The following is a 13,181-nucleotide window of genomic DNA, read 5'->3' as shown; positions in this document are numbered from 1 at the left end:
CATCGTTCAAATGATTTGCTGCAAGAGATCCTGACCCACGATTAGAAAACAAAAGAGCAGTGACTGAGAAGGCAAATACATGCCGGAAGCTGAGCGAGGGCAAAAGGTTATCACAGCTGCAGTTTCACTGGGATGCAACCCAGGAGAACCGATACTTGCACTGTACACCAAGTCTCCCTCTAGCTCCTCCTGGTGGAAAGCAAATATACTGCACTCTTTTACTAAGGACGCTCTCAAAACAAACATTTACTGTATTCTTCTTTTCTGCAGAACATTCTGCAGGGACACAAAAACCATTTCAGCTGTTCCATTCTTTTGCCCTTCTCAGGTTCCAAATCCCAAATTCTTGGAAGAGGGTTTAAAGGGTTTAAACTTGATTTTAGCCCTTCGTACTTCGCCAGTTTTCAGCAATTGTGGGAGAGGCGGTTGCATCCTTCAGGAGTTAGAATTGGTAATTATTTAATTTTTACCAGCCACCTGACAGTTTGGAACTATTGTGCTGGTGAGGGTGCTGAGAGAGCACCCTAGTAGATTAGATCAAATTTTGGGTTTCTTTGGAATGTAAGTAGCTGACTTATATCAGGTCAAACCATTTATCCTTTTGGTCCAATGCCGTCTTAGTCTAACTTGCAGCATTTTTGCAGGGTTCTGTAACAGAAGCGTTAGTGTCACCAGCTGCAATGTCTTCTTTCCTTGGGAGAAACCTGGGATTGGATTTCTCTCAAGATTCGGGGCCTTCTGCAGACAAGGCACCCACACATTGCCCCTGAGCCTTTCTCCAGAGAAAGGTGGGTAAAAAGTGATACTAGTTAAAAATGGTAAGAAAGGCAGATGTTTTTAGAATATGCATATCCAAAAGTATGTATCTGATACCGTATTACCCTATGCTGGCTGGGGAGTTCTGGGAGTTGAAAGCCAGACATCCTAAAGATCCCAAGGTTGAGAAACACTGCTCTATTATAAACAAACAAATAAACAAACAGGGTTGTTAATAGCAGCTGATCCAGTTGAGTTTGATTTTGGAGCACAGTTGATTTAAAGTCTTAAAGCATTCCTGTGAAATACAGAAGAGACATCCTCATGCTAGTGTTTGAGAAAATTAAGGAAGCAAGAAAACAGGACAAAAGTTAATATTAAACTATGCTCACCTTCAGCTATCATTCACTAACTTTTATTGTCCAAATGTACATAGTCACGGAATCAAACTAAGTACATAAGAGCACAAAGATAGGTCGGCCAGACAGAACAACAATTACTAAGATAATACACCCCACTTAAATATTTCTTTACAAATAACATTAACACAAAGTGCTCACGACCCCCTGTGTCTGATCCACAGCGACTGCTTGCTGATGGAGAACTGCATTTCCAGTTCTAACATGAAAGAACCACATTTCTGAAAACAAAAGCATATACAATGCTTATTACAGCGGACAATGCATCTCACGACAAAAGCAGAGGGTTTCCTTGTTAACTATTGTTCCAGGCTGGATTCAGTAATTCTGACTCTAACTTTTCCTGTGCGAATGGAACACGACTGTTCAGAGAATGAGGCTTTCCAGCCCCCACCTTTCTTGCTGAAATTTCCAGCACCACTGAAAAATCTGTCCTCGGGTTTGGAAAGCACTCTGAGTGATGCAATACAGTGGCTGCAGATGGAGGGAGATAGGATGCGTTTCCTCTCCCACCATGCAAGCAGAAACAGGGTCTAACTTTGCATATTCTGTTTCCCAGGAACAGCTAGGCACTTATAGAATGAGATATCCATTGCCGCTTTTCAGTGCCCATATTTCCTTTTTTAAGCGAGCATCTCCCTTCTAAAGCATAGTTGGTTGAATAAACTTTCAATGGCCAATAGCCACATCTAATAGAGCTGAAGACCATGGTAGGCAGACTGATGATGTAAAACATACAGAAGCATGCTACATATATTGTCAGAGCAGGAATTTCCAGCTCTGACAATATATGTGGTATGCTTCTGTATGTTTTCTGGGTTTCTGGGTTTGAGAGGACCTGCTTTTTTAAAACTATGCCCTACCTATTTTAAGGTTTACACTACAGGTAGTCCCCAGCTTAAGAATGAGTTCCATTCCCAAGGTCTGTCCTTAAGTCAAATTTGTACTTAAGCCAGAACAGTATTATTGTATAAGTCGTATTGTGTAATGAACTCAAACTGTTGTGTATTTAACTTGAATTTTGCTACAATAGGCTCCATTCTTAACTATGGGTCATCTGTAACCCAGGCATTCTTAAGCCAGGAACTCCCTGTACAGTGTTTGTGTTTCCTACTTCAAAGTGGTAGGAAACTGTGATCAATCTTCAGCAATCATAGTGAGAGGGGACTTGGGTACCTCAGCCCTCTCATTTTACAGGTTGAAAAGTTTAAAAACATGGGCAGGGATCACTGAAATCAGAAGCAAAAAGACTGACCTTCCAACTGTTATTCCCACCCCTGAAATTCATCTTCTGAAGTTTACAGCCCATGTTATCCTCGTTTATTATTTTATAAATGCCAATTACTGCACTTGGCACTGATGATCTAATCTTGTTTTTTCCATTAGTTCTAATCATGGCTCCAGCGTCCACATTGCTTGCAATGCATCTTAACTGCTGGGTTGAGCCAAAGGGCACTATATGTACTTTAGAACTGATTTTTCTTTTTCTTTTAGTGCCTTCGAGTCAGTCTTGACTCCCAGGGACTGCCTGGACACGTCCATGCAGTTTTCTTGGCAAAGTTTTCAGAAATGGTTTGTCATTGCCTTCTTTCCAGGGCTGAGAGTGGCTGGCACCAAGTCACCCGGCTAGTTTCATGCCAGTCTCCTAGTTTCTGGCCCAGTGCCTTTAACCACTACACCAAACTGCCTCTCTAGAACAGAAGCCTGTTAATATCCTGGATAATGTAATGACATTTTGCAAAACCAAATTCAATCTATCTATTCCAACTGAACGCAGAATTATACAGATTTAACTGCTAAGTGTAAACTACAAAATTAGCCCAGTCTATCATGTACACCCACTAATGTCACTCCCTATCTCTGAGAAGCATTGTTTCAACAGGGGTGTTCTTGTTGAGAATTCAATCCTTTCCATATAAATTCTCAAAAATCATGATTTTATAATGCATAAATAGATTTGAATCATTTAAAATGTGTAGCAGTCCACCTTTAAGCACCAAAAGTGCTTATTGCGTTTGCATTCCTCCATGAGCTCAGGATAGTTTACACAGAGGAAACCCTCAGTTTATCCTCACAAAAACTGTGACGTAGATTAGGCTGATAGTTAAGGACTGGTCCAAAGTTACTCATGGCTAGCAGAGATCTGAATTCAGGTCTTCCTAGTGCAGATCCAGGATTTTATCCTCTGGTTCTTCATCTGCTCTGTCTCAGGGGAGGGTTGGGATCAGAGATGTTGCCATGTATATTCAAAGACAAATCCTGCAAGCTGTTTTAAGGAGAGAGTCTCTCATATACCCAGTTGCCCTCCCCTTTGTGAGTCATAGGCTCCAAGGATGCGCTGCTGGCCTGGATGTGTCGGAAGACGATGCGGTCATGCAAGCGGTTGGTCTGGCCCTGCCAGAACTCAATGACTTCTGGCTTTAAGATGTAGCCTCCCCTGGAAGAAAGAACACCAGCACCAAGTTGCTTGACAGCGATGTTCAGTGAGTTACACTGATCCCTGATCTCCAAGTCCAGGCTAGGCTGAACTATTCGGGTCAGAAGGTCACATCCAATGGGACAATGGGTTGGGGGCCAAATGAACATGCCCACAAAGGCTTCCTCTGTTCAAGTAGAGAAGACCCATCTTCCTCTAGCAGAGAAGGACCAAGGGATGGGACATTAGCAGGGAGGAAATGGCTATCTTACTCAGGATTTCTGGACAAGGTATTTTAACATTATCCTCCTTGGCAATCCTAAGGAAAATATTTTGTAGTCTCTTATTCAGTGTAACTATAATAGCTAAAGCATCAAGGAAAGGAATGGAGGGGGGAGGAGGAAGACATAAAAAAGGTCCAAAGGCTACATTTGGTCAGCCGACTGTCCATCTGCCATAAAGGGACAAGCCTCCTAAGTTATTAAGTCATAACTTAATAAAAGCAAGCCATGACAATGTGACTTTCTCACTCATCATCAACCCAGATATAGAGACACTGCTCACAAAAACACTTCTCAATAACAATGATGAACCCTGGAGAAAAACAGTCTGTCTATCCAAGATTCACAGTGCTTTGGACACAGAATATTGCAGTTATTCTAGAACTCAGTTATCCATTAACCTCAAGTTCCTATTTTGAAATAAAGTAGTTTTCTTCTGGTGAAAAAAAAATGCTTGAAAGTGGTGAGAATGCTGTGTTCTCAACTCTCATAACTCATAAGAGAATAAATGGGAGTCATGTTTTTATGTTCCTCTCATGGCTAGCATAAAATTATGCAAAAGAGAAACAACAGAGTTATACAAATAAGCTATGTAAATTTGACATAATTATAAAAATTTATAGCTTCCCCTGAAGTGGAATCTGGATTGCAAAAATATGGTGTTGGAGGGCTCTACTTAGGAAGTTCACATACTGTATACCCAGTAGAGAATCCAAGACAATGGCTATGGTACAATTTCTCATATTAGCTTAGAAACAAAAGAGATATCTGGGTGGTGTTACCAACGGAAAGCCATTTCAGTTTGTTCCACTCCACACTGTCTTGTCACAGGTTACATTTGCCAGCTATCCATTGCTATAAACATTTCAAGTTTCAGAGACCACAATGAATTCTTGCTGACAGTGAATTAAGGGGTGAGTTCACAGTGGAAATACCCAATGCCAAAATGCACACGATGGTCCAACTCACCAGTATGCTGGCTTAGGCACTTGGGCCTCTCGGTACATCTCTTCTAGCTCTGCATTCTTCTTCCTTAAATACTAAGAGAGGGGACAGTGTTATGAAGGCCTCATATAGATAATCACAACAAGCAAATAAGAAGCAGCTTGGTAGCATCTCTAAGTTGCTAATAGAGCTTTCTGCATATACTCTCAGAGATGACTAAAATACAGATTTACTTTTCAAGGCTACTTACATGATCCATCACAGAAGAACTTAAGTCTACTGTGCAAAAACACACATGTGCTCATTCACTTACATGGATTTCCTGGCCACTTATGGTAAGCAGGCATGTGGTGCTATCAACAAAGTATATTTAAGAGCAAAAACAAGTCTTGGCATATTTTCACCTTTGAGAGGATAACTAGCATGCATACAATCTGTTCACATTAAATTCAACATTCTGAGCTTTCTGCTTTTGCTTGCAAAATTATGCCTCTCAGTGGTTAGTGGGAGGTTTCATGGTTAACCTGTCCTTCCAACGCACCACATTTCCTGTTACAGCCTGTTGCACTGGCTACCTATAAAAGCACAGGTAGGCAACCTAATGTTGTCACGTGCTTTGGATTATAGCTCCCATCAGACCCAACCAACAAAGGACTATATTGGTTATGATGCCTGAAGGTGTCAGGTTACCATTTGTATCAGACAGTGATTAAGCTTTCATCATTTTCCCATAAACTGATGTTTAAAACTGTTATTGAATGGTTCTGATGAAGAATTTTCAATCTGAACAACTAAACATTTATATCCATTTGATGTTCATCCAATGAGCTTTTGTGAGCATCCCAACCCTTCAAGCTTATGATAATTACATTTTTATCCCACTTTTTTTAATATAAACATTTGGGCAACTCAAGGTGGTGAACATACTTAATACTCCTGCCTCCTATTTTTCCCACAACAACAACCCTTTGAGGTGGGTTGGGCCGAGAGAAAGACTGACTGGCTCAAAATTGCCCAGCGGCTTTCATGCCTAAGGAAGGCCTAGAACTCACCGTCTCCTGGTTTCTAGGCCAGCATCTTAACCACTACACCAGACTGGTTCCCTTATCATGAAAGTTTATCATGAAAAGAATCATGGCAAACAAATTCAAAGAGACTGACTGAATATGTGGTTGGGGAAAAAAGTACTGCTCTCCTATATATAAAGAGCAGAAATATTTTCGTGTTGGTTGCCCTTTCTTTGCTCAAAGACGTACAGCCAAGAAACCCCAGAGACACAGCACTACAGTTCCTCACCTCTCTGTCTGCAATCACCGAGCTTTGCCGGCTCACGACAGCCCCAATTTGACTGCTCTTTGGACGCGAATGGAAGTATTTCTCTGATTCCTGCTCTGGAAGCCTCTCTACGGAGCCTTCGATCCGCACCTGCAGCAAATTCAGTTCAAGGAGTGAAAGAGAAGGCCAAAAAGGGAGAGGGAGATATCTATGTAGCTCAAATTTCAGCTCATCTCAAGCTTCCCCAGTACTGCAAATTAAAGTAATTTAATTACTTTAAATAATTACTAATTAAATTAGTGCTTTTAAAAGTTCACAGCATTATTAGAACTATTCTGACTTGGTTCATTGGGGCTCACTTGCTCATAAAAGGCCCTATCCATTCAAAGATTGTCATCAAAATGAGTCCTCCCCCCTTTGGAAACCTAAGGAGCTGTCATACTAAGTCAGATAATCAATAAAGATCAATGTACCAGGTAGTATTGTCAACATGTAACACTGCCAACACTGACTGGCAGCTGCTCTCCAGTGTTTTAGATCAGAGAGTTTACAGCCCTATTTGCAGATGTCAGTAATTAAATAGGGGAAACCACCGAGGCCAGGCTCTAATCTATAGGTAATCCTCAAGTTACGATGGCAATTGGGACCGGAATTTCCATTCCTAAGTGATGTGGTTGTAAAACTCGACATCACGTGACCACATCACTTAGCGACGGCAATCCCGGCACTCCCCGTTGCTGTCATTAACTGAATCCCACCGGTCGTTAGTCAAGGATCTACCCCGATCAGTTCTTCCAAGGTAAGGGGCTGCATTCCCCCAAACTGCCTATTCTCCCCCATCTCTTGCAGGGCAACAAGCAGCCCCAGAACTGTGCAGCTCTGGGGCTGCTTGCCGCGCTGTGGCTCAGGGCCTTCTTGGTGCACCGCAGCTCTGGGGCTGCAAGAAGCCTCTGAGCTGCAGGGCAAACCTGCAGCCACCCCTGGAAGCTTCAGCTGTGCCAGTCCAACCCAGCAGTGTGGCGTGATGCCCCAGCCCCAACCTCAGCCTTATGCTCTGCCACCCCAGCTGACCTTCACCATCTTCTTGCTCCCACTGCTGACGAGGTGTACCCAGCCTGGCCCTTGCTGAGGCAGTTGCTGGCTACATGAGGCCTTCTTCCCCAGGTCTCACGAGGAAACTGCTGCATGCACCCAGCATCTGCCTCACCAAGGGCCAGACTGGGCATGCTTGGTCAGCAGTGGGAGCAAGAAGACAGGAAGATCAGCTGGGGGTGGCGGAGTGCAGGAGGCCAAAAGGGCAGAGATTGGGGGAAGATAGGCAGGTGGAGGGAGTTGAAGCACCCCTCCTGTCAGAAGTGCAGGTAGGCTGCCAAGCACCCAAATTTTGATCATGTGACTGCAGAGGCGCTGCAATGGCCGTAACTTTGGGGACCGGGCCTAAGTATCATTCGTTCAGCACGGCCATAACTTTGAACAGTTGCTGAACAAATGGTGGTAACTTGAGGACTACCTGTAGTTCCACAGAGAAATATTCCTTGTTTCTAAACTGATTCCCTAGATGAACTAACAATATATTCATCCTCCAAAGCTCCAGCAGTTAGGGATACTATCTTTTGTCTTGTTATCTTTTCAGCCTCAAGGAGGATAAATTAAAAGTCCTTTGTCCCCATAGACTTTCTGAAGAACTGACACTAGATCCGATCAGCAGAATCACTACCCTATTTTTCAGATCCCTCCAATCAGATCAAGAAGAGTAAGAAGAGGCTTCTTCTCACACTTCTCTTAAAGGTTGATTTCACTGGCACCAGGCTGAACAATTCCAAAGCAAGCTCTCAAGTATCCAAACCTCAGTCCCATACCCTGTGCTCTCTAATTCCACTATCTCCAGCTCAGGAAACACAGATGCAATTCCCTAATGGGACTAGAACTCAGCTTCCCACACTGAATAAACCAGCGGGAACAGGCAAATGGCTTGGCTGCAGTGAAGTTTTGCTCTGTTCATCTGCTCAAGTCTTCACCTTATACAGGTGGGACTGGCAAATATAAACAAAGGTAAGATTGAAAGGACAACCTGTGATAACCTTTCCTGAAGCACTTAGCCTCCAACAAGTTCAAGTGTGACTACCATCTTCTTCTCTCTCCCCCACCCATATTAGAAGAGAAGAAGATACAGTTTACCTGCCGATTGAGGGGCTCCCAGTAGAAGACCATTGAAGCAAAAGGGTTGGAATCCTGTAAATAATGTGGGAAAGGGCAACACGAAACATTTGGGAGGGGAAACGATTATTGTCCATTTATTAAAAGACACCTCTGAACTCTCTAAGAGTGAGACTGAGAAGGTGATAATTGGACTGAGATTATGTTTGCTGGGGGGTTGTGCTAATAAATATAAGAAGGAACACTAGAGCAGGGTTCCTCAACCTTGGCAACTTTAAGACGGGTGGACTTCAACTCCCAGGGAATTCTGGGAGTTGAAGTCCACCCGTCTTAAAGTTGCCAAGGTTGAGGAACCCTGCGCTAGAGTATACTCTTCAGCATCTGCCTTTCTTCAGCTGGTGTTCCTTGTTGCCTGAACTGTCTGTTTTGCAGTAATAAGATCCTAACAAGTAGGAATACCCAGAACACCAGTTGTTCTAAACTGGAAGGAGCTCAAAACACAGAAATGGCTTCTGTAATACCTCCAATAGTGCTGCAGCCCCTTCGTTCTTGGTCTTTACGACCCAGAGAGGAACAGGAGATGCTGGGCCTAGCCTCAGCACCTCTATGGGCATGTCAGATAGGCTGCAGTTCACTGAAGCCTGCTTCCTTTCAGCATTTCATAGTTAAAGGCTAACTGGCTAGCCAGATGATCCATGCTCATTTTATTATGTTTAAAAGTTTCCCTCCCCCAAGTTAAGTAACTTTAGCATCAGTGCAACAGAAGCAAACATCCACAGAAGTTATTTAAACTATTAATATTGTAAGCACCCACCCAGCACATAACCTCCTCACTGTGTACCCCCCAGACACATTTGGACAACAACTTCCATTACCACTAGCCAGGATGGGAATCATAAGAGTTATAGTCCAATGCATCTGTAGGTCAGCAGGCCCCAGAAAGGCTGCTGTAACATACGTGGAATGTAAAACCATGGAAGTAAGAGAAATACGTCTCACAACTTCAGTAATAACAAATGGGAGAGCTCTGGTAAGACCATTATGTCCAGGTTCTAGAATGTTTTCATGAAATCATGACTAACAAAAGCAGAATTATGCAAAATAAGCAAAGTTTTCACATTTCCATAAACTGTGTGTAACTGGGCAAAATTTTGACTGATCTGTGGCTTCCTTTCCTTGCCCCCCCCCGCCCGCCACCAGTGCATAGATCAGCTTCACACATAACTTAGACTTTCAGCATATGAGCTTCAGTCTCTCTCCAATAACTATTCTTCATAAGGCAATGCTCACCAATTCCCTTCCTTTCCGGCTCTCATGGTTGGTAAAGAAACGAAAGCCTTCCTGGTTAAATCCCTTCAAAAGTAGCATCCGAGCAGAAGGTCTTCCTTCCCTGGGAAGAGATAAAACCAGATTACAGAAAGACAGATAAAACACAGACAGATAATAAAGAAAGATAAGCCATGAGGAACCAAACCCTACCTGGTACAAGTGGCTAAACACATAGCATTGACTTCTCCAATAGACGGACACCTCATAGCCTCTTCAAACCATGCGGAGAATTGTTTAATGGGATTAAGGGAGGTGAGATGTTTTTCCTCAAAGGCCTAGAGGGGTGGAAGTAGAAAGCATGCACGTGTTTAGCAATCCCTTTCAATTACAAGTGCCAATTTCCTCCTCTTTGAAATGAGGCTGGTCTCTTTTACTGCTTTCATCCATTCCCACTGCTTCTCTGATTTTGATACTGTACATGCTTTCCAGTGATGTCTAGATATCCAAAGAACAGCCCCCTTTCTACAGTTGACAAGTGCCTATCATTTTAATGTGAAAAACTCACTTTCTACAATAAAATGGTAGAAATGGGTTTAGTGTCAGGAAACCAAAACTCAATTCAGTTTGATCTCCACAGTCAAATGATTCCATTTGATCCCTGGAGTCATGATGGTGTTTACTTAACCCTGTTCAGTGAGATGAACCTGTAAAAATGCACAAGCTCAGAGGATTTACTTCTGTTTTTCCCACCACTGCAAACTACCCCCATTTTTGTTGTTGTGGGTAGTAAGAGAAATGTAGATGCAGTTGTAAAGCAACAAGGAAAATGGTTCAAGGGAAAGATGTCACTGGGTCCTTCACAACAGAAAAAATGCACAAGGCAGTCTAAAGACTCCTCTCCTATAAAATGATTCAGCCCAAGATTGAAATTATCTAGCAGCACCACTCTTCAGCCTTTCCTATCACAATCCTGCAGTTATTCCCTCACCGCCTCTTTGTTATAAGTGCCTATCATCGCTCAAACATCTCCACTTGTACAGCCCTTGTTCATAACTGACCTTCTAACTCTTATTTTAACTAAAAAGTCAAATTTGCCTTCAGGAGTTACCGCCTATCCAAACACTTGAAAGATACATAGTTTCCCGGCCATTTTAATTTGACATACAGTATTTGCTTTAAATATTTCATCTCATTGTTTACTATTCATTTTTGCTGTTGTAAAGCTATAAAATGGCTTGATGCGACCCTGAAATCGTGCATGTTTTAAATAACCCAAGATCCATTTATCCATCAGAACCATTCCCGAGATCGGATCCCCGGCTAAAGAAAAGGGCACTCTGTAAAACACCATTTTTAGGGTCCCATTATTATTTCTGGCAAAACAAAACACCGGTCCTGGAAGCAGATCTCGAGATTAAGCCTAGCGCAAGTAACACCATGCACTCTGCACAGGTTCAGAGGCTATCGCCAACCGCTTGCTAACATTTTCTCTGTGCTGAATCCTTGAAGGGCATTTAGCTGTCTCACCTCTTCGTCCCCCCTGTAGTTTTTCCGAAGAGATCCTAAATCCATGGCATAAGAAGATTTTTGAACTTGACCCGAGCTACGAAGGCTGATCGGACTCGAAGCACGAAGCCTCAGTAGATGCCTGAACCTAAACATTAAGGTCACATTTCCCACACAGCGCGCATGCGCGAAAAGAAGCGAAGCGGCCAGACTCTAGAATTCGAAGCTGCCTTTACCCTCCCTCGTCAGAAGTTGAGAGGCGGGGAAAAATGTCTGAACCTCCAATCAGAAATATCACCGCAGTACTCAATCCCTCTTCTTTCCCATCCCCTTTCTCTGATCACATCAAATCAAAAGAGGAGAACTACAAAATTGCCAATAGAAAGGTAGAAGGCGGGCTCTCGCGAACCCAATGAAAAGCGAGCATTTTTCATGGTTATTATTATTCCGAAGGCTCCTTCGAACGATGGCGGAAGACGTAACGTCACGTGCTGTCTGAAATATTGATTCTCGACCAATAGGGGGACAACCCGAAATTTCTAAAAGGAGAATTCGAGGAACTTAGAAACAGCGAAAGGATAGAGTAAACCTATTATCTGGAACGTTAGCATTCAAGTTATAGCAAACTAGTCCACCTATGGCAAAGAGAAGAGGTAAATCCTAGATGTTTAAGGCGTTAATAAATTAGGGCTAGCGGATTGGGGTTTAAAAAATCCGGACGGAGGCCGCATAAAACTCTGCCATCTAGCGGTCCAGACTTTTGCAACCCTCGTCATGTTAGCAAGGTACGCGGGTTCCCGCGCCCATATTAGGGACCTGAAGATTTACCGCTTTCAGCTTTTAAGAAGTCTTCAGTCAACAGGATGGTGACAAGAAGAGGAAAAGGAACATTGTAGCTCCTATGAAAGCCATGTATGGACTTCAGTGATGGAGTCATGAAAAGCATTTGCAGTGTTTAGTGGGCCTGTGACGCGGAGAGCTGGCATTAGGTTATGCTGAGGACTTTCCCAAGGTTTTGCTGACAAAAGAATAAGCAGTTCTTAGTCCCGCATGTTTAAAAAAATAAAAATCAATGTGTTAAGCTGAAGCTCTTTCCAGCCTTAGGTGCAAAGTACAGAAGAGCAAAACAGAACCCCCACCCGCCCTGGCAAGGCAGGCCACAGCAGATAAATAGAGAGCAAATCCTCATCCCATTTTAGCACTGAAGATGTTATCTAGCCGGGTAGTGAAACGTTTGCAAGAAAAGAACCAAGCTCAGAGAACCCCAAGGACTCCAAAGTACAGATCTCTTAATAGGAAGTGAAGAGAGGCTAATTGGGCAGACTTTATATCAGTGTTTCTCAGCCTCGGCAACTTTAAGATGTCTGGCCCTCAACTCCCAGAATTCCCCGGCCAGCATTGCTGGCCAGGGAATTCTGGGAGTTGAGGGCCAGACATCTTAAAGTTGCCGAGGCTGAGAAATACTGCTTTGTATTAAAACAGAAGTTATGAGGCTGCATGTTCTGGAGACAGGCTGTTTGTGCAGAGTGCTCCTTTGTGTGTGTTGTGCTTTTCACCCAAATTCTCCCTTGTGTTTGCTATATATTCCGTGGCTTGTAGCATATGATTGGACTCTTGAGGATATATACGGATGAGAGTACTGAATCCTACATTTTGCTGTGGCAACGTGGGTGGGTGAGCAGTGGAGGGGGCTATTTTTAATTATATTTTCTCTTCCGTCATGCAAGGAAGGTGGTTCCTTTTGCCAAATCTGAAGCTGATACTACTAATAGAGGTGAATATGTGTAGCTCAGGGTTGAACTGTGGGGTCCTTGGGGTTCTCTGAGCTTGGTTCCTTTCTTGCAAACAATCCACGAGCACCAACTAGCAGTCAGAAGACATGATGAAAATTCCTTAATCTCACAACACATGGACAGACTCAACCATAGTTTTAACTGGGAAACTGTCAGCATTTTAGACCAAGCTAAATCCAAATATGCAAGAGAATTCTTGGAAGCCTGGTATTCAGACAAGGTAGCGATTAACAGACACATAGAGATAAACAGCATCTACATACTATTCAAAAGAGACAAAAGATCAGAAGATCGCCTCACCAGCAATCATCACCAGCAATCATCACCCAGATAAGCAAAGGTTACCACCAGGCACACAAGCAGT

General features: G+C 43.1%; 1 protein-coding gene across 1 annotated transcript; it reads right to left on the bottom strand.

Moving 5' to 3' along the window:
- Positions 1-1,123: 1,123 nt before the first annotated feature.
- PNPO (pyridoxamine 5'-phosphate oxidase) lies at positions 1,124-11,230 on the bottom strand. Its single transcript, XM_007420142.4, has 7 exons — positions 11,046-11,230; positions 9,729-9,853; positions 9,540-9,639; positions 8,271-8,324; positions 6,114-6,242; positions 4,842-4,912; positions 1,124-3,612 (listed from the first exon to the last, which is right to left on the bottom strand). The coding sequence occupies exons 1-7, from the start codon at positions 11,178-11,180 to the stop codon at positions 3,447-3,449; spliced, it is 780 nt and encodes a 259-aa protein (XP_007420204.1). The 5' UTR covers positions 11,181-11,230; the 3' UTR covers positions 1,124-3,446.
- Between the last annotated feature and the right edge of the window lie 1,951 nt (positions 11,231-13,181).

Source organism: Python bivittatus, unplaced genomic scaffold (genome assembly GCF_059951505.1).
Source record: "Python bivittatus isolate LINGU-HERP-01145 unplaced genomic scaffold, Pbiv_v1 ctg000410_np1212, whole genome shotgun sequence".
NCBI lineage: Eukaryota > Metazoa > Chordata > Lepidosauria > Squamata > Pythonidae > Python > Python bivittatus.
The sequence above is the reverse complement of the archived record's forward strand: the minus strand, read 5'-3'. Positions and strand labels throughout refer to the sequence as shown.